The 24797-nt window shown below is 42.4% G+C and overlaps 2 protein-coding genes across 4 annotated transcripts; one reads left to right on the top strand and one right to left on the bottom strand.

Moving 5' to 3' along the window:
• Window positions 1-1047: 1047 nt before the first annotated feature.
• LOC113148053 (E3 ubiquitin-protein ligase MARCH3-like) lies at window positions 1048-4725 on the bottom strand. 3 transcript variants are annotated; one of them, XM_026339511.1, is made up of 5 exons: window positions 4639-4725; window positions 3154-3441; window positions 2737-2944; window positions 2423-2632; window positions 1048-1776 (listed from the first exon to the last, which is right to left on the bottom strand). In XM_026339511.1, the coding sequence occupies exons 2-5, from the start codon at window positions 3402-3404 to the stop codon at window positions 1618-1620; spliced, it is 828 nt and encodes a 275-aa protein (XP_026195296.1). In that variant the 5' UTR covers window positions 3405-3441; window positions 4639-4725; the 3' UTR covers window positions 1048-1617. The 3 variants fall into 3 exon arrangements, with proteins under 3 accessions (XP_026195296.1, XP_026195297.1, XP_026195298.1); XM_026339512.1 differs by lacking the exon at window positions 4639-4725 and adding an exon at window positions 4543-4632; XM_026339513.1 differs by having other exon boundaries at window positions 1632-1776; window positions 2407-2632.
• A 3254-nt stretch (window positions 4726-7979) lies between these two features.
• slc27a6 (solute carrier family 27 member 6) lies at window positions 7980-24543 on the top strand. The gene is made up of 10 exons (XM_026339510.1): window positions 7980-8589; window positions 9935-10144; window positions 11439-11597; window positions 15350-15474; window positions 17599-17793; window positions 21536-21626; window positions 21734-21932; window positions 22817-22914; window positions 23308-23438; window positions 24321-24543. Exons 1-10 carry the CDS (start codon window positions 8103-8105, stop codon window positions 24495-24497), a joined length of 1872 nt encoding a protein of 623 aa, XP_026195295.1. The 5' UTR covers window positions 7980-8102; the 3' UTR covers window positions 24498-24543.
• Window positions 24544-24797: the final 254 nt, after the last annotated feature.

Below are 24797 nucleotides of genomic sequence, written 5' to 3'. Positions count from 1 at the left end.
CGCCTAAAGAACTTGACCTCTCCCATTTCCTATTGCAGATATAGTTCCACTGTACATGTCCCTAGAGCACACAACATTTAAAGCTGCCTTTGTTTGTTAAGGTCGGCCCCTCTGTGTGTGTTCTGTCTCATTGGTTGGTGTTTGGTGGTTTGACTGAGGTATGCTTTATTGGTACACAGTGGTTGTGGAGGTCACCACAAATGTAACTGTTTTGAATTCTATGATATGTAGTGTAAGGACTTTGGAGGTGGAACCTCAACTGTCAAATACTAAACAGTTTGTTGCCCTACTTGTCCTTTAATACCATTAGGAATTCATGCTGTTATTTATATTGTCAACACTTTGCTACACTGTCTTGAGTTTATAGAGTGGGGGTGGGGATGAGGTTATGGTATGTCATTATGACAGCAATGGCTGGGAAGTATGGGGCTAAGCTGTGTAGTGTGTTGATGTAGAAACCCATGTGACTGACATCCTCAAATTGCTTTTGAGCACTCTCTCAATGTAGGAATCCATAGAAAACCTTGTTTGGATCAATTGCTTTAACTCTGATTGTAAAATGTGCTTGACTCATAAAAGCTGTGTCTTGTAGCTTTAAGATATTGTCCTTAATGTCTAATGAAAGTATCTCCAGATGACATCATCCGGAGGAGTTTTTCAGTTCAGATGATGTTCTGTGCATTCACTCATGATTGAAATGAAGCATAACTGTCTTTAAATAAAAACAAATCACATGCACAAATTTGAGTTTTGCCCTGACTGTAACTTTTGTTTTGATTTGGTGCTATATAAATAAACTGAATTGATCCTCGTGCATCTTTGTGTTTTCAAAAGATGTAGGGATAGTGTACATTTTTGACAGTTTGAGATTATGTTCCTTTACTTTTCAATTCAGGAATATTTTTTCCTCTGCATGACACATATTTATTGTAGAAAAAGTGAAATGCTAATGCATAGAAATTATATAGGATAATTACATTAAATGTAATAAGAAACTCCACCCAGACTGTATACAACACATTCATATTTTTTTAATTAATTCACACACACGAAACAGAACAAACAATTTCACATGAAAAATAACCTTTGGTTTAAGTGTGTCCCTGTTAATCAAACTGTCCATGGACCGGTTACTTAATCACTTTAATCAGTTTGATTAATAACTTTAATCACAGTGACTGTCACTGTGTGTACAAAACCTGGACCGGGGGGGACATTAAGGCTGTGCTTGACTGTAGCTGAGACACACAATTCTCACAGATGAGAATTTGACACCAAGACCAATTTAATATTGTCTAACAGGTATTATTAAAGAAACAGTCTTGAACCTTGAACTCATCTTACTCAACTCAGCCATGATCTCTTGGTTATTGTATAAAAATGGTCACAGTGTTTAACCTCCTATCTGAACACTGCAGTCCAACACGGCTGCTTCACAAGCTGACTGTTTGTGCCCTGGTGAGGTTGTCTTTCCACAGCCAGTTTGAGAATAAAGTGCTGCTTAGACCATCTTATCTGTGGCCATTCACACAGCCTCTAACTCTAACATAACAGAGCAGCGCTTTAAAGTGCAAACAGAGACGCAAATGAAGAGAGCCTCCAATCTCAGAGCTGGGCTCAGACCATCGACTCCTTGGACAGTTGCTTTCCTCGTTGCAAGCCTTGTAAGGGCCGCAGCGCTGACAGTTGACCACGTGACTTAGGGAGGAGGAGGAGCACTTTCTGATTGGACTGTCGCCACTCTTCATACAGTCGACAGTGATACCTGAGAGACACCTGGTGAATAGACAATGTAGGACAAAGAATGACACAGACAGAAAGAAAGAATATTGCTGTATAACATTAAGCATACACTACAGACTATAGGTGTAGAGTTTAAAAGATTCAATTCAATTCAATTCAATTTTATTTGTAGAGCGCTTTTTACAATTGACATTGTCACAAAGCAGCTTTACACAACCAAAGAAGATTGTGGCTGTTCAACATGCAATGAGGCTCTGATGAAGAGATGTCTGTATAGCTGCACTCTGGGAAATGTAGGATTAAGTGTTTTTGTAGCTTGAACTCCACTTGCACTGTTCTGCATCTGGAATACAGCCACTCAATAACAAGAACTCATCACACTATTCAGGGACAGGTACTTAGTCATGACCTCGTACCTTCTTCAAATGCTCTGCTTATTGAGTCTTTCACCTGTGTGTTGTGAAAACTTCTCGCTTGCTGTGAGAAGAGAGTGCTAACCACTGTTCTGCTCATGGATTAGCTCAGTTTTTATTTCTGTTATAGCTGTGCAGAGTTCCTCATATCGAACTGGATAATATCAAACTGTCTCTATAAACCTCTACCAATGAAACCTGTGCTTGGACAGGCAAGTAAACTTTGTAATTAACACTGTACAGTTCCCACACCTCAGCACACTAACCAGAGTCCAGAAGAGGTAAATGGTGAAGAGAGCAACAGTTAGCGTAATAAGTCCCACAGCTTCAAGCCGGCTGGACAAGTGAAGGTGATCTATGGCACCACGAAGGCAGAGCCAACCAGAGATGGTGGCCAGAGGGGTGATGAGCAGGAAACACACCATGTCACCAAAAAGTGTGCGCTTCTCCTGACGTAGACCGGGGTTCTGCATCCACTATACCACCACCAAAAAGAAATATCACATTGAGCTTTTGGATTAAATGTAATGGCACAACGGAAATGTATTCTTATTGTGGAGGTTCCTGTGTTATCCTGTACCTCGAACAGCGACCTGGACTTCCTCTGTACAGAGAACTGGTAGTGGCAGAGCTCACAGATGCTGGTTCCTGAGGCAGACAGCCAGTGCTCCAGACAGCTGCGGTGAATGGTGGCCAGAGTCCCAGAACACTCACAGGGGGACAGGAGCTCCTCCTGGGTGCCACTGTCATGACAGATACGACAAATGGGGTGGTTCTCTGGCACGGCACTGAAGAGAAGGACAAGAGAAAACTACAGGAGTAGGCCAGTGATAAATGGATGCACAGATTTCCACTGGAGGACACTGGATTTAACACATCGCCATTTTTTTAATAACACATGTCCAGGTTAGGCTTCATATGGAACAAAGATCAAACATTAGTCAATAAAACAACAAAGCTAAAACATTTTAACATTCTGACCAAATCCACTACTTACCACTGTTTGGTGTATGTGTCCAACACTGGAGATACCACTGGACTGTCCAGCTTGCTTGACACCTGTGTGTAATACTGAGGCTGCTTGCTGGTGGACATGCTGCTCTCCTCCATGGTGCTACCTGGGAGAGGTGGTTCTGCAGAGAACCTGCAAATGGGCTCAGAGTCCAGCTCGGGATGACCGTTCATATGGGCCAACAGACACTGGTTTGGTAAAACTACTGGTAACAATGTTTTGTGACTGGCCATCATGGATGAGGAGAGTAGAACAGTGGCCTCTATTTCCCATCTACAGGAAAAAGAGAGACAGAGATGTTTCTGTCATTCAGCGCAGCCTTACTGATATTAATAGAACATACAAAATCATAGATTCACCTGCTAGTATAATAGTTCAAAGTGGTCAAGAAACATGAGCAGTGATTTCGTCAGATACGTTCGAAACAAACCAAGAGTTATTCCAGAAACTGATTTGAAACTTTGTGTGAACAACTACATTAAGTACAGTACATCAAAGTTAAAGCAGTTCATCTTTACTGTTTTGTCTAAAAAAGAGTTGTTTTCTGACTTCCTGCTTTTAAACCATTTCTTTTTGCTATCACTTAGAAAGAGAAATAACAGAATAGAAATCAGACACATGATTAAAGCTGACTTGCTAATAAAGAGTTATGTGCTTGGAAACAGTTATGAGCGCCACAAAAAAGGTACTATGTGGTCTTTAGGTAAATCCTGTCTCCTAACTACTTTCCTTCAAGCTTAGCATGAGAACAACATCTGGCCCTTTAGCTACCAAAACATCCACTGGGTCTGTCTGCTGTTTGCTGCTGAGGAGGTCAGAGTGTAGAAAGGCTATAAAATCAAAACAATGAGCCAGAAGATGCTACATGTTCATCTGATGAACTGTACAGGTACAGGCACCTGTCAATGCAGCTTCAGTATCTAAAACTAAATGACTTGCATCAGACATATTAAAAAGCTATACCATAACAGGAAACACGTGTCCCTGTGTACTCATGTAACGGCAGTCCAGTCTGGTTGTGTTGCTGAAAATCCAATATATGAGGAATGTAAAAGTGGTCTGTCAACAGGCTGGGGAGTGTTTTCCCCCACACACTGAAGTCAGTCAGCGTCTAACTTTACCAGTTGGTTTTCCACAAAGAACCCGTCTGTGTTCAAAATGTGGTTAGGTTAGCTAGCTAACACGTTAGTACAGTACACACTGTTTATGTCTTATAACCCAAGATAACCGTCAACAGGAGCTATAGGTCAACACTGAAAACAGCTACAGTAAAGACAAATAAAGTAATAGCATTAGCTTACAACAACATAGCGACTTGCTAGCTAAGGCTAGCTAAGGCTAGCTAAAGTCATGCTGTCGGAGCAGTTCACTCACTGTTTTGATGTCAACACTGTGGAGAAGTTACAGTGACGTTAGGCTCATTACAAGCCACATCTCAGCGCTCTGTTTGTTTCACATAACGTTACTTACTTCTAGTCGACGCTCGGAATTCACAGCACCGCTAGCTTAGACAGCACAGAACGATTCCAATGTAAATATGTAGGCCATCTTTTAAAGAACTGTGTCAGACCGAAACAGAAACAACGGGATATGTGTTGTGATTGGACGCTGCAGCTGTCACTCTGTTGTGACGCAGCGCCTCATACAGTGGCACACATTTTATTAATTGAACTCTGAACACAGTAGTTAATAATGATAATAAGGATTAATAAGATAATAAATGAACCACTCGCATGTTTCCTCACAAATATTTATTTTAATTGATCGTTTATTTCCCTATTTCCTACCCAGTGTCAGTCTGTTGTCGGTAGTAAACACGTTTAAATTGAGTATTATGTAGTCAGATAGATGAATATATAATAGAATAACAATAACCTGGATAATTTTGTAATTGATTTATAAAAAGGATATTAATAATTGCAGAAAAAAATTTAAAAAAAAAAGATTGAAGCCTTGTTAGTCTATGAACTTGTCCTATGTCAATTACAAACAGTGGTTCAATGGTTCCGTTTAAAAAATACAGGTTTCGATAAATGCTGATATTTGTAGAACTGCTGAATTAAGCAGAAATATTTTGGTCATTTTTGTCAAGTTGCTGAGTGATGCGGCTGTGATCAGAGACAGATTTAACAATAAAGAATGTATCCACAGCTGCCAGATAGTTCATGTTGTCACTACCACAGGGTTTCGGTATCTTGTCCAAGGGCACCTTAACATGGAGCCAGAAGGAACCAGGAATCAAACCACTGGCCCTGGGATTCAGAGACAACTGCTCTACCAACTGAGCTTCTGCTTCCCCAGAAGTGGGAGTGCTTGTCATTTTTTTGTAAAGGTGGTTCTAATGTTTTGGCCCCCTAATTTATGTAAATTGATGACTGATGCTTACAGAACTCCACTTCACCTAGGACTCCTGAACTTCACCCCAGTACTTAGTCAAATGCGCAAACCCCAGAGCAGCTTAGGGATGAATCAAACATCCCTTCCTGGAAAGAATCACCTCCTCACAGAGGTTATATCTACTGGCTTCCTCTCTTTGTTCAGTCCTTCTCTTCGGTCATGTGTTGTATGTGTCCATGTAGGTTTAATTTAATCTAGAATCTCACATAATATTCCTGTTTGTGTTTTTTTTAGTTCTGTTGTTATCTACTTTCTTCATGTTTGTCACATGTTTCTTGTTGCAGAGCATAAAGCACAAATATACAAGGCACATGGAAAACAAACAACCAAGAAACAAAGAAAATAAAGAGCTTGGTCTTGAATCTTGTGAGTTCTGGTCTCATCAATTTATGGGTCTCTCAACATTACTCAGCATGCACACTAAAACTAGAATTTAACACCCAGAACAAAGGCAGTTAAGGTGTGGATAGATGGTGCTGCCTGTTATGCAGCACAGGTTTCAGCAGCAACCTCTCGGCATTTTCCCCAACCAGAAGTCCTGGATGAGGAGGTCAGCATCCTCCTCCAGGCAGCAGAAGCAGCATCCATCTCTGGAGACAGGAAGGCCTATAGCTGACAAAGAGAGGGGGAATCTCACAGAAGTATAAAGCAGGTTCAGCTGCTCTGATCCCAGATAGTGTGGCAAGAAATACAGACCATCCAGACTTCTTCTTCTTCTTACTTCACGGAGGACTCATGTCTGCAGACTGTGTTACTGTCTATTACAGTTTGATTTATGACCATCACACATCTCATTTTTCAATAAGTGTGTCATGACTCTGGACATTATTAGTTGGAACATCTCCACCTGTTTGGTGTTCTCCCTTAGTAGTCCGTACATGATGGAGCTGTAATTTACATCAAAGTCCAGACTGAGACCTTCCAGGACCGTCCACACCTCCTGAGCTCTGTAACGGTCCATCAGGAGCTGTTGCTGTGTCTCACCTTCGTTGCAGTAGATCATGGGACACTGTTTAGTTACATGTAACTACTGCTCTGACAGAAAAGTCTGTCCACACTTATCAGCCAGCGGACGTCTCTCATACTCTTTGACTAATGTTTTTTTTCAGTACTTTTATCGCCTACTTTCTCTGTGCTACTTCTACATGTTTATAACTAATTAACCCTCCATATTTAAAATCATTTATTACATTAAAAATGCTTTTACCTGTGCTCGTCACCGAGCCAGAGAGCATCACGGGAGGTGGCTGCTGAGACGTCCTTTAGGAAGGCGATCTTTAACTTTAGTTCTAAATCTACTGAGTCTAGACCTCCAGTCTGGTGGTTCCCAAGATTAAGTTTACACAATGTTTATTAAGTAACAACACTCTGACATATTCTTCTTGGACCTCTGGTGTAAGCAGCTTTCCTCATGTCATTCCACAGCTACTGGTTTAGTTCGGGGCTTGATTCTGAGTCTCTGAGGTCATTCTGTTGTACATTTACGTTGATGTTTAGGGTCATTGTCCTGCTGCATCACCCAGCTTCTACTGACCTGACATTATCCTGTAGGACACCCTGATAAACATAGGAATTCATTTTCCCCTCCAAGAAGACAAACAGTCCAAGTCCAGAGGCGGCAAATAAATCATCTTAAGGACACTGTTTTTTTCTGGTCATTGATTCTTCATCGCCCCTGTTCATGCCTTGGTACCTTACAGCAGGTGAACTATACCTGACGCACCTGGAGTCAGCCTCGACCCCCCCGAGGTTCCCACTGCCGAAGCTGACCCGACGACAGATCAAGCCGGGGACAGGAGGATAAGTTTATGATCCCCGGTGGTCGGTTCTAGAGAGAAGTGGTTCATTTCGCAAACGCGCCTGTTTATCGGACCTTTACACAGAGGAGGAACGCCCTCCTACACATGTTCACAACAACTGTCACATGACTTCACGTACAGCGACACTCCGTCAAGTGGCCTCAAGAAATCACCAAACAGGAAGTATGTCTTCAAAATAAAACACTCACAGTGGCCCACAGCCCAGCTGTCACTGGGCGGGAGGCGGGGTACGCCCTGGACAGGTCACCAGCCTTTCACAGGACTGACATACAACTTTCACCTTCTATAAATGTTAGTTTAGTTCGTTAGTTAGTTAGTTGATTTAGTTGAGTTTACTCCATTAATTAAGCACTTGCCATTTCTGACGTGTTCCATAATCTGTTCGTGAGTATTATTGTGTTCTCGATTGTTATTGTTGTGTAACAAACACTAATGCTGTAAGACGAATGACGACACTCGGAGCTGCTCTCATGTCCTAAAATGAATTATTCTGGTGGCTTTTCTTCACTTATAACACACCAACCAGTTTTATTTTGAAGGCGGTGTCGCTCTTCTTCCGGTCCTCCGCGGTGTCCCCTGTGTGGAGTTACATCACTCACACAGCCACTGTTTATCACCTGGACATGTAGTAGTGTGCGCAGTAAAGGGCGCGCTCGTCTCCCGTCAGCGTCTCCAGCCGTCTCTCCGCCGTGTCCTCTCCCTGTCTCAGCCGCGGACATGACTCTGTCTGTGGGGTGGCTCTCCGCTGTGGTCGCGGGTCTCTTCTCCGCTCGTGTTTTACAGAAACTCTGCTTCCCGTACTTCTGGACCGACGTCTTGTTTCTGCTGAACGTGATCGTGTACGGGGTGAAGCTGGAGCTGAGTAAGCTAACCTCCAGCGTGTTCACGGTGCTCGACAGGTTCGTCCAGCAGGCGGAACGCATCCCCGACAAGCCGTTCGTCATCTACGAGGGAAGGACCCACACCTACCGGGACGTGGAGCGGCGCAGCAACAGGCTGGCTCACGTTTTCCTCCACAGAGTCCGGCTGAAGAAGGGAGACTGCGTCGCGGTGCTCATGAGCAACGAGCCCGACTTCCTGTGCGTTTGGTTCGGCTTGGCGAAGGTCGGCTGCTCGGTGGCTTTCCTCAACACCAACATCAAGTCCAAGTCCCTGCTGCACTGCTTCAACTGCTGCGGAGCCAAAACTCTCATCGTTGGTTCAGGTAAAGCTCTCACCGCATCCCAAACACAAGTGAATTCAATTTTAGTTCACATGTGTCTCAGAAACAACTTTGCTGCACAAATCTCTTAAAGTGTTAGAGCAGAGATTCATTCTCTGGAGCACGGCTGGATCTAGGGGGTGGCCTGGGGGGGCTTTCTTAACATACATGGTGCCACGGCTTCAGCAGCTCTTCACAAGATTTACCTAAACTCACAGATCATTTTAAAATAAATGAATGAATGATTATGTAGATTATTTAAAGCTTTAAAACATTGAGGGTGGTGTGGGTACTGGTAATGTCTCTGGCCACCTCTATGAAAATGCTCTGACTCTGCCACTGCTGTTTGAAGGTTGATGCTTTATTATACATTATTAAATATGTCAACATGCTTAATAGGCTTTTTAAAGTTTTGTTTCAGAGCCGATTTAATCATATCCAACTTCAAATATTATATTATATGAATGTTTTGGACCAGTCATGTCTAGCAGCTTATAAAGTACTTTATTATGGTTGGTTGACAAATAATAACACATGTGGAAATTTGTGACTTTTCAAATGGTCAAACAGTAACCACTATGTGGTCATGTTAAATATGACTCCATGTAGGTATTAGTTCCCATGTTTTTATCATTATCATTATCATCATTTTATCTATGATTTAGCTTTTGTCTTAATGAATCAATGTCTTGTTTCAATACTAATGTCAGCAATTGATCAAATATTGCTACATGCAGCATTACACACAGTTTTATTAGTACTAGTATCAGTACTAAATAGGAACACTGAAGATGTGATTATTCATCACACCCCTACCAATATACAGTAGAGAACCCCAGTCTGTGAATCAGCAGCCACGTCACTGCAATGTGACAGCTATGAATTGTGTGGAGCTTCAGTGAGGGACCTGAATGATGTGGACTCTGACAACATCCAAGCCTGCTGTAACGTGGTTTAATGTGTTTAATATACTACTGTTTAATAGATTTGAAACATATTTACATACCACCTATGCTTCGCTGCAAGAATCCTGTTTGCACAGCTAATAGGACTCACCATGCCGCAGCCATGTGACAGGACGGCAGATGATTGCTAAACCTCAACAAGCATGATGTTGGTCAGGGACACTGTCCTCACCCCAACCCTAGAGAAACAGGAGAAGGATTCATGGAATAGCTGGAACAGTCAGGGGCTGATCAGAGTAGATGTGGTGCCCACAGGAAGCTGTCCTGTTGGTCACAGTATATACATCACACAGAAATCACATTGGTTTACAGAACACTATTAAAGCTTTATGACAGTGCCAAGTACCTGTCTCATAAAAAACTTGTGTGTCTCTGTCTCCCAGAGTTAGTGGACTGTCTGGACGGTATTCTAACCACCCTGCTGGAGGACAACATTCAGGTGTGGGCCATGAAGAGCCACAGCGAGCACACACAGGTCCACACTCTGTTGGATAAGATCGATGCGGCCTCTGACCAGCCTGTTCCTGCAGCATTACGTGCCGCCACCTCCCTCAAAACCCCCACCCTCTACATCTTCACCTCTGGAACAACTGGTGAGTGTGTTGGTTTTCTACAGCTCACTGAGGGGTGACATAAAGTCAAGACACTTCATATTAACAGAACATACGGAATCTGTTGTTAGAAATGTAAGGCAACATTGCACTGTGAGAGTTTTTGAGCAAAAAAATTATCAGACAAATCACCACTCAGTAAATCTGCGTACTTCTAAAAGACTGCTTCAGTTTTTGCACATTTGTATTGCAAATTTAATTGGAAATTAAATTGATTTCTAGAAATATTTTTCACCTTATTAGAAACCAAAACTGCTTCTACTTTTATATTTTCTAGTCCAGCTGTCTACACAGGCCAGGTTATACAGTATGTGCACTATTCATTGGTCATTTTGAGTCTTTTAAATCTTTTTGGGTATTTTTCTATTTTATTCAAGTTTTTCTGCATTTTACTTGCAGAACGTCTTTTGTGTTTTGGGCTCTGAATGTTTCTAAAACAGGGGTGGCCTATACTCTAATGTATCTAAAGGCCTGTGTAGAAACACTGCATGAAACACAGGCCTGTATGAAGAGGGTCACTAGGGTGAAAATTGGTTGTCTGGCATGTGAGTGAGAAAATGTTTCTAACTTTTCATTGTGTGGCCCCATACTGACACAACGAGCCGACATCAATGAACTAGCGGTAACTTTAATCACCTTACCTTGTCTTTGTCTGAACCAGGAAGTGGCACTACAACATTCCTCTCTATTTTAGCAGGTGGCAGGTAGTTTGTATTTATCATTCACAAAGTGAAAACAGAAGAAGAGCTGGGACTGCAAAATAACACAAAACAAAATGAATTTGGTAAAATCAATGTCATTACTGTTTTATTATTTTATTATGTTCTGATGATTTTACAGATGTTTTTACAGTTCTGGTCAGAGTCGCGCTTGAATGTGAAAACTAATTCAAGACACGTGTTAGTCAGAGTGTGAATAGATAGCATTTCTAATCCATCATAAACTGAATTCCCCGTGACATCAGCCTTTGCAGAAAGACACTCAAAGTTTGTTCCTGCTGGACGTCATCTGTCTGTCAGAACAGAAATGCTTTGACTTCTGCTAATACTACTGCTCATTACCGTCACAATCACATGCACATCACTACTGAAGTCAGAAACCTCTCAGGGCTTCTTCTCAGGAGCAGCCACACATTTATTAGAATATCAGTACAGTTACAATGTGAAGCTTTGCTTGCGTTGTGTAGTCATGGAAGCACCACACAGCCGCATTGTCCCTGTGTAAATGTATTTCCTGCAGTGTCATGTAATGCACTTTAATGTCTGTATTATTACAGGGCTCCCTAAGGCTGCAGTGATCACTCACCTCCAAAGTCTGAAGGCGTCAGCAGGTTTTTGGGCTTTCGGGGGAACCAAAGATGATGTGGTGTACATCCCCCTGCCGCTCTACCACAGTGCTGCTTCCCTGATTGGTATAGGAGGAACCATAGAGCTGGGTAGGCCTCAGAATCTCTCTATCTATCTATCCATCTCTTCAGATGTCACACTTTGAATTAAACAGCACTGGCTATTTAGTCAACAGTTGAACACATGATGTAGGGAAGATTCTCTACACACCAAGGCTGTGTAATAAAGAGTAACGTTGAGTCTCAGAGCCCTGCAGCAGCCCTATGTCTGTGTATTTCACTTTACCATCTACTTTGGAAGTCGGAGCTGTGGATGACATCACACAGAATTTGATTACATTCCACTACACCAGTCAAGTCTCTATGAAAATACCAATCCTAGCCAGGTTAGCCATTTTTAGCAATGGCAGTTTATAACAACACATTATAGTGTATTTTGTGTCTAGAAACATCATGTCCACAGACACAGCTGAGGGTGGATGCTACTGCGAGTATTAATGTATTAATGAGACCTAAACAGGACAGAGCTGCAAATAACAGTATATCACTCCAGCTTTCACACACTTGGTGAGGTTAGTTTAACTTTGCGTCAGTCCTACTCAACTTCAGAGGGTGTTACAACCATCTACAGATTTCTGACTGGGAACTCAGATATTCTAACTTCTCAGTTCATACGCACCACTAATCCAGTAAAAGAAATGCTCCTACAAATAAAAGATTTAGTCTAAGTAATTTATTAATTTGTCTCACTCACATGTAATTGAATGTTATCTGGGGCTTTGCTGAAACAACATTAGAATTGTTGATGTTTAGTCCATGACCACAACATAATTAAATATGTAGTGATCACCTAGTGGCAAAAGGAAGTGTGTTAGCACAGCAGCAGCAAATGGAGCTTTATAATTAGGTGTTATCATTCATGAATAGTAATTAATTTTAATTTACAGGAAAGCACCTGTCTCAGAATGACTCCGGAGATCCATCACGCCACAATATTTGCAATTATAATAATATTGTAAAAAATGTTTTCATAAAAACATCCAAACCTGCCAGGGTGTAATTATGCAGATGCAGAATGTCGACTCCTTCTTTGCTATTGGGAAAACAAAACATTTCAATTATTTCAGATGGTGATCACAGTCACAGAATGATGAAGGCTGAGGCTGAACTCATTTAGGTGGTGGTTCAATTCAGTGCAAAAAGAAGGTACCAGCACAGATATCTAGATCATCCAAGCAGAAGATCATTGAGCAGAGCTCTCTCAGCAAGCAGGTGCCATGACAGTGTCCACTGTCCACAGAGAAGCTGCTGAACTCCGTGACCCCTTTAAGGACCTGCTGTTTCACTTCGACTAGCAGCTTAATTAGAGGCTTTAGAGCAGAAACCGGACACTGTTCATTGTTGCTGTGTTTTCCCCTTCACAGATAGACCTTCTGTGTGCAGCCTCGTCTTCGGGTTTAGATGACTTAGTTATTCAGCACAAACTCTAAAGTAATGCTCAGTGTATAAAGTGGTTTTATATAGGCAGCTATCCTGATGATGACCCCCTTCTTTCATTTTCTGTATTAGTTCCAACTGCTGCTAAAGTTCAGTGTCCGTCTCTGAGAACAACATCCAGACACAGTGGGGCCAGTGACCTGACAGGTTTAGATAGTAAAATGTACTCAACTTTGTACACATTTGTCCAATAGCTGATGTAACACGTAAAATAAAGAACAAATCATTGATTCCGAACCTTTCCTAATGTAGAAATCACATTTAACCAAATTAGTGATTACGCTAGTTATAGTTTATGTTCTTTTCTAGATATATCTATTGAAGCACACATTCAGGTGGATTCAGAAGTCTGCTGAGTTAATTAAGCCTCAGTCATTTGTCACCTGTTAGACCTGTTGTGGGCCTCAACTTTCTATGAGAACATTGCTGACTAAGCAGCACTGTCATAGTGGGAAACATGGCATTAGAACTAAGCTTATTCTAGACAAAGAGGAAATGTCTTAGCGTCAATTCGCGAAGGTCTCTGGTTCTTTAATATACTTGGAAACAGGATCAGTTTAACCCTGAGCACACTCAGCCACCTTAAGTGGCCACACCATCAGCTTTGCTTACGGAGACATAGAAAAGCAACTTTGTGACAGATACAGAATTTAATTAAGCTAAATGAAGAACACAAGACTCCAGTCAGCTGGGATGCTGTCTAAAGGAGACTTTCCCGTAGTGGTCTCTGGGTGGGAACCAAGGCCAAAAGCTTGGAGAGTTGGCTACAGAGCTGCCGACATTTTACAGGGGATCTACACGTTCTGCAGAGTGACTGCTTATGTAGCGATTTCCAGCGTAGAAGCAGGAACATGTTGTCCCTCCGAACTGTAGCTGGCTAGTCTAGACTCAGGCTACAGCCAGTGTCGGTTTTTTATTGTTGGAGACAGAAAGAATGCCCTCGTAGAGCCTGGAAAACACGCAAAAAAACATAAAGCTGTGTGTGAACCTTTAGCACCAGATAACTCTGGCAGACATCACGTCCTTGTTATTTGCAATAGATTAGTTCAGTGGGCCAAAGAGAATGCTACACATGATACTTTATGTTTGGAGTATCAGTATGGCACTTTGTGTTCTCACTGTTTGTGCTACAAGTATATAGACAAATGTTTCCACCTCTGTTTGTGGAGGGAGTCCCTGCTGACCAGGGAGATCAGGAAATGGGTATGAAAGGGTTGAAGTCCAAAGAACTGCTACAGGTTCTTTGCCTGGTGTATTGTCCTTGATTTTTCTACATGTTCTACATGTATGAGATTCTAGCTGGAAAAACAATGGTCACAATGTGATTTTTCTCACTCAGATACTTCTGACAGAGAACTGCTGAGCTGATCTCTCTGCTCAAGAGTTAAAAGTGTGATGCAGTTAAACGACCCTAATAAGTATTACAGGCCTGTTTGCACTGGAACATTTCCAGTACTTTTCTTTCCTAGGAACTAAAGTCCAGGAACCTTCCTTGGGGTAAAAGTCTATAACAGGGCCAGATTAAGCAGATTAACCCAGTGATATATCAAAAGCACGGCAGCCATTTTGCATGTGCAGCTTGTTCTTAAAAATAGCGACTTTCAGTGCTGCAGGTCCCGTACCAACAGTCACTGCACCTACAGGAACTATTACCCACTGACCAGACTTTTTGGTAGAAATGCAGATAGAGCAGCTAAGGTCCTAAAAGGTTAATGGCCCCTTAGAAAAAAGTAAATGCCCTTTTTCACCTGTGGTGAAAAAAAATTGACTTAAGTGCATATAAAGGAGTAAACGTAACCTGATACTACCCAGATGCGGTAACTAGGATACAAGCTTGTGATCATACAGTACAGTAACCAATTTCAACAAGCAGATTTTTCTGAATTACTTTGTGAGCTTGTGCGAAACTGAAATAAATAAAAATAAGATTGATCACTGTTTCTGAAAAAAAAGTACACCATGAAAAGTAAAGTTTGGTTGTAGAGTAGAAGTCTCTGTCGTTGCTGACCTGTGTGTGTGTACACAGGTTTATAGTAAGCAGGTGACTGCATTGCACGTAGAGTCACTATATGACAACAGGCTTTTCCTGCCTGGTGTGGATCCACTGGTAACACTGGTAACTGAACACTTATATGTTCAGACTTTGTGTTGTGAGTGTGGCGATCTTGTCTGAACAGTAAGAGATTTAAACAATATGTGGAGATGTGGACTGTTTCAGATGTGCAGTACATTGAACATTAACCACTAATCTATATAATGTATGGTATGCAGTACATATGCTAGGTATTTAAAATAAAGAATCTATTCTGTAATAATCCTTTTAATGATGCTGCTGTCTGTTACAGGTGCAACCTGCGTCTTAAAGAAGAAGTTCTCAGCCTCCATGTTCTGGGCTGACTGTCGAAAGCATGATGTGACTATTTTCCAGTATATTGGTGAACTCTGCAGATATCTCTGCAACCAGCCTAAGGTAATCCTGAGTTCAGCAATCAGCAGGTTAATAACCTCTTACCAAAATAAAATCATGCTCAGTGTTTGAAATGTTTGTTTCTGGTTGATCGGATGTAAAACTACTATGACAAATGTTAATGACCTACCTACCTGGGAAGCTGTATTAAAGGGCATTCTGTCGTCTGAAGCAGCTGAAAGGCTTTACCAGACAGTCAGATATTTTTACTGGATCAAACTTGTTTTGAACTAGGCTGCACCCGGATTATACAGCAGGAAAACCCTGAAAGACCCTGAAACCCTGTAGTAGACCAATCTTACATTATGTGTGTGAATTAGTGTGAGACTTTTCAACAATTAAAACAAGCTGTTCCCTCTCGTCTTTACCCTGGAGAACATGGCGGCCTCACACAAAAACAGATCCTCTATAATACTTTCACTTTAGGTTTGTGCCTCTGTGCCCTTTGTCTTGCTAGCTTCATTTTTTGAATGATTTCTTTCTGTGTGACTGGAGATGAGTTATTGTTGATTCTACTCTATTGCAGCCTGAATCTTTAGATTTGGAAAACAGATCCAGATAATCACCAAATTTTCACTAAATCAAGTGGTCAGTTAGGGCGTCAGAGAGAGTCAGAGAGAGTCCTTCACATTCACTTCTACACTGTGAATCATTCAAGTAACAATGTGGACAACAGATAAGCAGGCTCTTTGTTTTAGTACTTGTGCCCCGGTGTGGACACAGGGCAGAGCTCGTCCCTCCCCGAGGCTCTACTCAAAGTCCTCTTTGTCTGTCCTCCCTCTGTTATTCGGCTGCGTGGGTGGACGGCTGCCTTCGTCGCTCATTGGCAAATTAAAGATGAGGACACGTAGGGCAAATAAGCACCCACTCCCACAATATCAATGTGAGCACACAAACGTGGTGACTAATTGCTGCCTGTATACTGTCATTATGCAAAGTGATGAATGTGCAGATATGGCAAAATACAGTAGAACCCATGCCAGGCAGGTAGGTGTGTAGATGCTTTCTATAGGTTCTGTAGGTCTGAAGGTGAGCACGTGCTTGTAAAAGATTGACACAAAACAGGAAACTTGCGTGTGATCAGTAGACACATGGCTGAGGGGAATCACTCCAGGCAACTCCTCGAAAATGTTGTTAAAAGGTTGAAAAGTTAGAGGATGGAAACAAGAGAATTTCCAAGCCAAAGAAGTCAAAGCTGCTTTGAAAGATTTACAAGCTTCTGTGGCTGAGGTAGTAGAAAGGAAATATTGGCTGGGGTGTCCACCAGTTAAAGCTTTATGACATTAAAACTCATATTAAATCTCAGCTAAAGTTTCTCAGAAGACGTGGGAGACTCTGGAGATACTGCAGCTAGTGGACACATAAAATGTTATGTAATACATGTAACTTGTAACTGGAGTGAGCTGTAGACATGGATGAATTTCCATGTGCTCCATAAGTACAACATGTGATTTCATTGACATTCTTGAAGTAGACGTTCGAGCCAGAGCAGTTAGAACTGCTACCACACATTGGATGTGTCTGTGAGGTATGATTTCGAGAGAGAAACTGACTTTACCAGTCCGATCAGCAGCATCAGTCACATTTAACCTGTCTAACAGGTGTGGGGCTCCTTGTGTCTCGTGAACAGACTTCACATGAGACTCACTAAATCTTCACTCACGTTCTATTGAAACCTTTAATGCAAGTGACCTGGTTAGAAATTATTTGTGGATCCAGCGCATTATATAATTGAGTCTTTAGTCTTATCCTAGTCCAGTGGAAACTATTGGAATGTGTTTGGCTCTGTGTGTGTGTGTGTGTGTATGTGTGTGTGTGTGTGTGTGTGTGTGTGTGTGTGTGTGTGTGTGTGTGTGTGTGTGGCGGGGTGGTAAAAGACTGCTTTTGTTGCAACAGATTTACTCTTGGTGTGTTCACACCAATTTGCATTTGTGGCATTTCTTTGTGGGACACGTTTTTTTTTTTGTGCAGCTGCAGTTTGACAGCTCATTACATAACTGCCTATTCCTGCATGATCCAGTTTGTCGGGTTAATGGACATGAAAAAAACATATTAATGAACTGCAGGAATTTACACATCAATGAGAAGTTGTCACCTGAAGTCATTTCATCTTTCTCCCTCCATCAGACAGAGTTAGATAAAGTTCACAAGGTGAGGATGGGGGTTGGGAACGGGCTGCGGCAGGACGTCTGGCGAGATTTCCAGAGTCGCTTTGGAAACATCAAAATGTGTGAGGTGTACGGCTCCACTGAGGGAAACCTGTGTCTCATGAACCACACTGGCAAGACTGGAAGTGTGGGCCGCTCCAACTACTTCTACAAGGTGAGTACCTGGTAACCTCAAGGTGCTAAGTAGTCATTTGTAGTCATTGTAACCATGACACCAAAGGGAGTCTCTGGTCACACACACTACACATTGCACAAAAACCAGGATACAGCACATTTTCGGATGCACCTCGATTGCATGTTCCTCCCTCCACAACACTAACACACAGACACCACTTCCTTTTCAAACTAATATGTTTTAGACATTGTTATATGGCTAAACATAGCAAATATATAAAGAGGTTATTATTAATAAGAAGAGAACAAGACATATTTGATATGAAAAAATGAATTCTTGCAGTATGTAGTGGTAAATTGAGTGAAGTTAGTCTTTGAGGGAGTTTGGGGGGGGGGGGGGTCTGATTTTCATTAAAAGTATTAGTAAAAGTAAAGTCCTGAAAATGTTACTCAAGTAAAAAGTGTCAGTGTCATAAAACACTAGACAGTAGTACCAAAAACAGAAATACAGAACACAGAATCGCTCATTTTACATGAATGACTGTGAATATTGGATTGTAATTACTAATAAATGGGATAATTTTAACCCCTTACATTGTATTCATGATCATATGTCTTGATCCAATAATTATAATTGGAATAACTTCAAATGTTGCTGGGTAGCTTGTTAATTTTACATAGGGACCAAAAAGTCCTATGATTATACAGTATTTTAATCAGATTCTGAAAAGTAACTAGTAACTGTAGGTATCAAATAAATATAGTGGAGTAAAAGTATGAAGTAGCAGAAAATGGAAATCCACAAGTAAAGTAGAAATCAGCACTTTACTCATGCAATACAGTACTTGAGTAAATGTACTGTGCACTGGCCTATCAGTTTGGAGCCGAACACATCAATCCTGCTGTTTTGTAACGACCACAGAGATTCATTCATCACATTGTTGTCATATCATCTCCTCTGCAACTTATGCACTCATCTAGCCCCATATGAGCGCACTCCTCCCTCTGTGCTTGATGAGCGACCATGATTGAGCATGTTGAACCACTTAGAATTTAGTCATAGCAGAAATCACTAGAGAGTCAGGACAAGGTCCAGGGTATAACAAGGTGCAGGTTATAACAAGGTCCAGGGAATAACAAGGTCCAGGGAATAACAAGGTCCAGGGAATAACAAGGTCCAGGGAATAACAAGGTCCAGGGTATAACAAGGTCCAGGGTAAGGTATAACAAGGTCCAGGTATAACAGGTCCAGGGTATAACAAGGTCCAGGGTATAACAAAGTCCAGGGTATAAGAAGGTGCAGGTTATAACAAGGTGCCGGGTTTAACAAGGTCCAGGGCATGTGTGTGTGCGCTCAGTTCAGGGTGCAGGGTATAACAAGGTCCAGGGTATAACAAGGTGCAGGGTATAACAAGGTGCAGGGTATAACAAGGTGCAGGGTATAACAAGGTCCAGGGTATAACAAGGTGCAGGGTATAACAAGGTGCAGGGTATAACAAGGTCCAGGGTATAACAAGGTGCAGGGTATAACAAGGTGCAGGGTATAACAAGGTGCAGGGTATGCAGACTACAACCTGAGCTGTAGCCTGTCAGAGGGGACGGGCAGTGAAGTGGCATTCCTGTGGTTGTCTCGATGGTGCTGGAGAGCTGCTGTTAATCAGAGTTACCAAAGAGTGACTACATGTATTTAGCTTAATCTCTGACCTCAGCTATTCTTAGATCAGTCTCTCTGCCTTCCCTGCTGGCTCCAAAAGCTCTTATAAAAGACAATTAAGTAAAGTTATCAAACAGGATCATTTTAAGGACACCCGTCCTAGTTTAGTTAAAAGATTGTAGCATTCATCTAGTTCTTGTCTGCTTGATTCTGCTGAATTCTCTAACTTCCAGCTCTTCATCACCATCTGTGGTACACTGATAACCCGTCTGCCATCTCCCCAGACCCTGTATGATTTAGCCACGAAGCCACGCTCCTTGAATTTTCATCCCGCACAATGTCCGTCCATTCTTGTTAATGCAGTATTTTACGAACACCTTGTGGAAATGTCCTCAAATTTGACACAAAAGGTCCATTTAGACTCAAAAACTGGTTAGAGTTTGTTGGTCAAAGGTTAAGGTCAAGGTAACTGTGCATAGATGGGCACTTCTATCAACCCTGAAGCATGTGAAAGTGGATTAACATAAGTGTGGCATTCAGCAAAGCAGCCATGATCCACCTCTCCCTGACACCCTAAACTTTTTCTCCACACACTTCGACACCCATAGGGGCGAGAAACGGGTCCACTCGCTCCAGCCAGATGTGCTGGAGCAGGAGCGTCTTACCCTACAGTGCCAGCAGCTAAGATCCACACTATGGAGGATCAACGTCAATGTCAGACACACACAAGGATTCAGGACGGACACTGAGGTCATGTATAGACCAACTATGACCAACTGTGGTCTGGACATCTTCAATCTTTCCCTGCAGCTGGCTGTGGTTGCTACCTGCTGTAAATCTTCCAACATTTTTACAGTGCCCAAGAAGCCTGATGTTCACTGCTTCAACAACTACCACCCAGTCACACTCACTCTAATCATGATGAAGTGCTTAAAGAGGTTCATCCTACAACACATCAAGGATATCACCTGACATAGAGAGCCCGCAGTGTGCCTACAGGGGGCACTGTTCCACAGAAGATGCAGTCCACTTATCCCTCTCTCATGTAGAGCATCCCAACACTTCACTCTCCACTGTGTTCACAGATTGGAGAATTTCTTACAAACTGGCCTCAAGCGAAAAGAATACACATCATTCACCTTAGTCCTGAACATAGGCACGCCGCAGAGCTGCGTGCTGAGCCCTGCTCTCCTCTCTTTACACATGACTGCACCCCTATCCACGCCTCCAATTAAATCGTGACGTTCGCTGGTAACCCCACTGTAAGGGGACCTCTCGGACCATGATGAGACCCACTACCTCATCCAGTGGTGTTTAAACAACAATCTGCCCTGGAACACCACAAAGACAAAAGAGGTCACTGTGGACAACAGGACAGTCCTGAGGACAGTACACATAGTCCACATATGGGGGAGGAAGGGGAGAATGTGGAGAACATCAAGTTCCTGGGGATCCACATTACATCTGACCTCAGCTGGGCTCTGAACACCTCTCACCTGGTGAAGAAGACTCATCACAGGCTCTTCCTCCTCAGGAAGACATCAAAGACATCAAAAGCATCCTCTTCCTCAATGTGATTGTGGAATGCCAGCTGTACGGCCCAAGACAGGAAGAACATGTCCATGATTGTGAAAACAGCCCAGAGGATTGTAGGAAGGCCACTTCCAGATGTGTATGCTGGTGGACTTCAAAAGAAAACCAGCAACATTGCCACAGACCCCACCCACCCAGGTCACAGACTTTTTGCTTCTCTGCCCTTAAAGCTCGCACTAGCAAACTGAGGAATAGCTTTTTCCCCAGAGTGGATGTACAATAACTACGATGTGACATTTCTAGTTTATACTGTATTTGTGGGGAGAAGAGCACTAAGCTGAATTTTAGTGCTAGTCACTCTTTAGTAGCCTCTCTCTGGACTTTTCAACATACCATACACTCTCTGACCTGCACGACAACTGTATATTCACTGCCATTCTCTGGTCACCATGTAGCTGGTAGTTTAATTCTGGGCCTCCTACTCACACATTAGTTGACTTATGATAGCAGGAAACAGCACAAGTGTGATGCAAGTCTTTAATAAAGGCTCCATTATTGCCTCATTATTAAGAATATTGTGTAACTTTTTGTGCAGCTCCTGTTCAAGTATGATCTGGTAAAGTATGACATGGAGAAAGACGAGCCAGTCAAGGACCAGCATGGCTTCTGTCAGCGAGTGAAGAGGGGTAAGTCTAAGTCCTAACTGCTTTCACAAATTACCATTTTTTATAGGATTTGTTTTTCTATTTGAGTATTTGAAGTCTGAGACCCTCTGACCTGTTTTTCTTCTCAGGTGAGACGGGGCTTTTACTGTCCAAGGTGAGCGCCACCACCCCCTTCTTTGGCTATGCTGGAAGCAAGCAGCTGACCGAGAAAAAGCTGATGAGAAACGTGTTTGTGAAAGGAGACGCTTACTTTAACACGGGCGATCTAATGTCTGAGGATCATGAGGGCTTCATCTACTTTAAAGACAGAGTGGGAGACACTTTCAGGTACAGTTGGATGAGACATTTGACAGATCATTTCTGCAGACACAAACCATACACCAGGACAGCCTCTGTCCATGTGATCAGCCACACATTTGTTGTAGAAAGCCTGCAACACAAACTGGATATGTAGGATGGAAGGATGTGAGCATCCAAGCAGGGAGTGTGTAACACAGAGGAGAAATAATATGGCTCCCATGAGAATTTACTGTAGGTTCTTAGAATCATAACTTGGTTTCATTGATATCCATTTAGTCCATTTTCTTAGTTACTACATCTGCAGTCTCTAAACATATACAGAGCTCACTCTGTGTTCTGCTCTTTGCACAGGCAGGTGATAATTGCACATAACTGTGGGGGGTGATTGTGAAACCTAAAAGACTGCACTTGTATCTCCGATCAGTTCAGTCAAAAGTATGATGCACATTGTGGCCACTAGGTGGGTTAAAGGACCACAAAACACACAGGGCTACATCACCAGGCTGTGTGTATTCAGTTCAGTGCAACACACAGTGGAAATGAATTGTGTTTCTAATTGAGGGTAGTTTAAAGATTAATTGAAAGGACAGACATTCTTCTGTTCAGTGAGGCTCAGTGACAGTTACAGACCACATTATTAAATGAAGGGAGGGACTGAAGGTCTTGGTCTGAAGGTGCATATGCTTGGAATGAAGATGTGCATACCTCTGGCCAGTTCCTGGTTACCTTCTCACACCTGGTCATCACTATGTAGAGTGTCAAAATGTTTTTCAAACTGATAGAAGTGATTCAAGATGAGCTGGAATAGAAAGGATTCAACAAAACTATGCACTTGTGTTCTGAATGTTATGAGGTAAACCTGCACTGTGAATCACTTTTATTGAAGTCAGTGTTTTTTTTTCTGATTTCAGGTGGAAAGGGGAAAATGTAGCAACGACAGAAGTAACAGAGATTCTCGGGCTGGTGGATTTTATCCAAGAAGTCAACGTGTATGGAGTGGAAATACCCAGTATGTTTAAAATCTGTTTTGTTCCTCCAACTCCAATAAGAAACTTTCACAGGCTTTGAAATCCTACAGTGTACATGTTCCAGTGTAGCCTCTGATAATGTGCCACATGCAGAACGTCTGTCACTGCTGTTTCTAATTCTGCTCTTGATAATGAGCACATCTGCAGTGAATCATGGAGCTGGTGAGTAAGGGGTCTAACAGTTCTTAAACCAAGACTAAGACACTCACCGCCCCCAGTGTTGGATGAGCTGCTGGGTTCTTGACCCGCCCCACCTCCCCCATGGTGGGATGTCCAGATGCCCCCAGCGTGTAAATCACCTGTGTTGTAACGTGTTCAGCAGACAGTACAGACTGCAGAAACTGAGGTCTGTACCCAAACCATGTTGTCCACAGGGCACGAGGGCAGAGCAGGAATGGCTGCCATGATCATAAGAGCCGGTCTCACGTTTGATGGGAAGAAACTGTTTGAGCATGTGACGAGGGACCTGCCTGCGTACGCTCGGCCGCTGTTCGTAAGGATTCAGGTAATGATGGCACACTGAGTCTTTATTTTGTTCTGATGAATGTTGTATTAAATATAAAGAGGGTTTAGTACAGCATCACTGCTCTCTGGTTCTAAACGTTCCGTTGAATCTGAAACACTGTTTCATCCTCGAAGGAAAATCGAGTTAAGATGACAAGAAACTAGACATAAACAAATCTATCTAAGCATATCTAAAAGAACCAAAGGACTAGCTCATTAAAACAAATGCTAATCATTTCCCACTCGTTGCCAGTTGTTGCCAGAAAATGAAAAGTTGAAGCTGTGTGAGACAAGTTCAGGTAACCAGCCCGATCCATCCCAGCATGGTGCATGGTGCATGCTGCCTGCAATAAGTGGGTTCATTCTCAGCAAGCCCCACTGTCATCCTCATTGTTACTCTCTGACACTGTAGTGAGCTCTGCAGGCTTTACCACACACGGGGCTGCTGGAGAGGAACAGAAAAGCAATGATTTTGTGTTAAAACCTGGTACGTGGGCTCAGTTCTACTTGATTTTACTGTATGTTGACTTGGTCTTGATGAAAAGTTTGAGAGAGGTGAGGTGAAAACATGTTCATACCTGTAGGACTGTTAGAGAGAGAGTGAACCCCAGCTGGTCATTAGCTGGAGGTTTTAGTAAAACCTGTCAGTCAACTTCTGTTGAGTCATCAGGAAAGGAGGGTGAGCCGCTCCCAAACCTTTACACAGGAATATTTCTACTCCACTGTGTGAAGTCGCAATAATCAACTAATGATTCAGCTGCACTGCAGTGTGTGCTCAGCAGTAGAGCATGCACACTTAAGTCAATCACCTATAGAGTCCACATACTTGTTTTATATTACTGATATTAACCTGGTCTGTGGCGACGTTGTGCTTTCCTCTCAGGAGGTGATGGAAATGACGAGCACCTTCAAGCAGCAGAAGTTCCAGCTGGTGCAGAGTGGCTTCAACCCCTCGACCATCTGTGACCCTCTCTACGTCCTGGACTACCAGCAGAAGAGCTACATTCCTCTAACTGACTGTATCTACCAGAGCATCCTTGCTGGAGAATGCAAGCTGTAAACTCACAAGCAGGGACGTACGTGAGCTCTGCTTATTGTAGGAATGTAGATGATACAAAGATACAAAGACATTGAACTAGTGAATAAAAAGGATCACGAAGAGCTGACTATATACACATGAACACCTACAGTATGTCCCTATGACACACACCACACCATAGACACACACACACTGTATATACATCAAACACACATATAACAAAAATATATAAGTTATACCTAAAGTTTTCAACAAAAAGGCAAAATGTGACTGTTGGTGGTAATTAAGAAGAGAATGAATGACACTGTGTGAAGGGGTTTC

The sequence above is a fragment of the Anabas testudineus genome, chromosome 22 (genome assembly GCF_900324465.2).
Source record: "Anabas testudineus chromosome 22, fAnaTes1.2, whole genome shotgun sequence".
NCBI lineage: Eukaryota > Metazoa > Chordata > Actinopteri > Anabantiformes > Anabantidae > Anabas > Anabas testudineus.
Note: the sequence above shows the minus strand (reverse complement) of the source record. Positions and strands in the feature narration are given on the sequence as shown.

Bases quoted from the DNA above. Each gene is read 5' to 3' on its own strand.
- slc27a6 (XM_026339510.1), top strand. From the start codon at position 8,103: ATGACTCTGTCTGTGGGGTGGCTCTCCGCTGTGGTCGCGGGTCTCTTC. The intron at 10,145-11,438 runs GTGAGTGTGTTG...GTATTATTACAG, and splicing joins CTTCACCTCTGGAACAACTG to GGCTCCCTAAGGCTGCAGTG. The intron at 21,933-22,816 runs GTACAGTTGGAT...TTCTGATTTCAG, and splicing joins AGAGTGGGAGACACTTTCAG to GTGGAAAGGGGAAAATGTAG.
- LOC113148053 (XM_026339511.1), bottom strand. From the start codon at position 3,404: ATGATGGCCAGTCACAAAACATTGTTACCAGTAGTTTTACCAAACCAG. The intron at 2,633-2,736 runs GTACAGGATAAC...GTGGTGGTATAG, and splicing joins AGTCCAGGTCGCTGTTCGAG to TGGATGCAGAACCCCGGTCT. The intron at 1,777-2,422 runs GTTAGTGTGCTG...TCTATTCACCAG, and splicing joins TTTACCTCTTCTGGACTCTG to GTGTCTCTCAGGTATCACTG.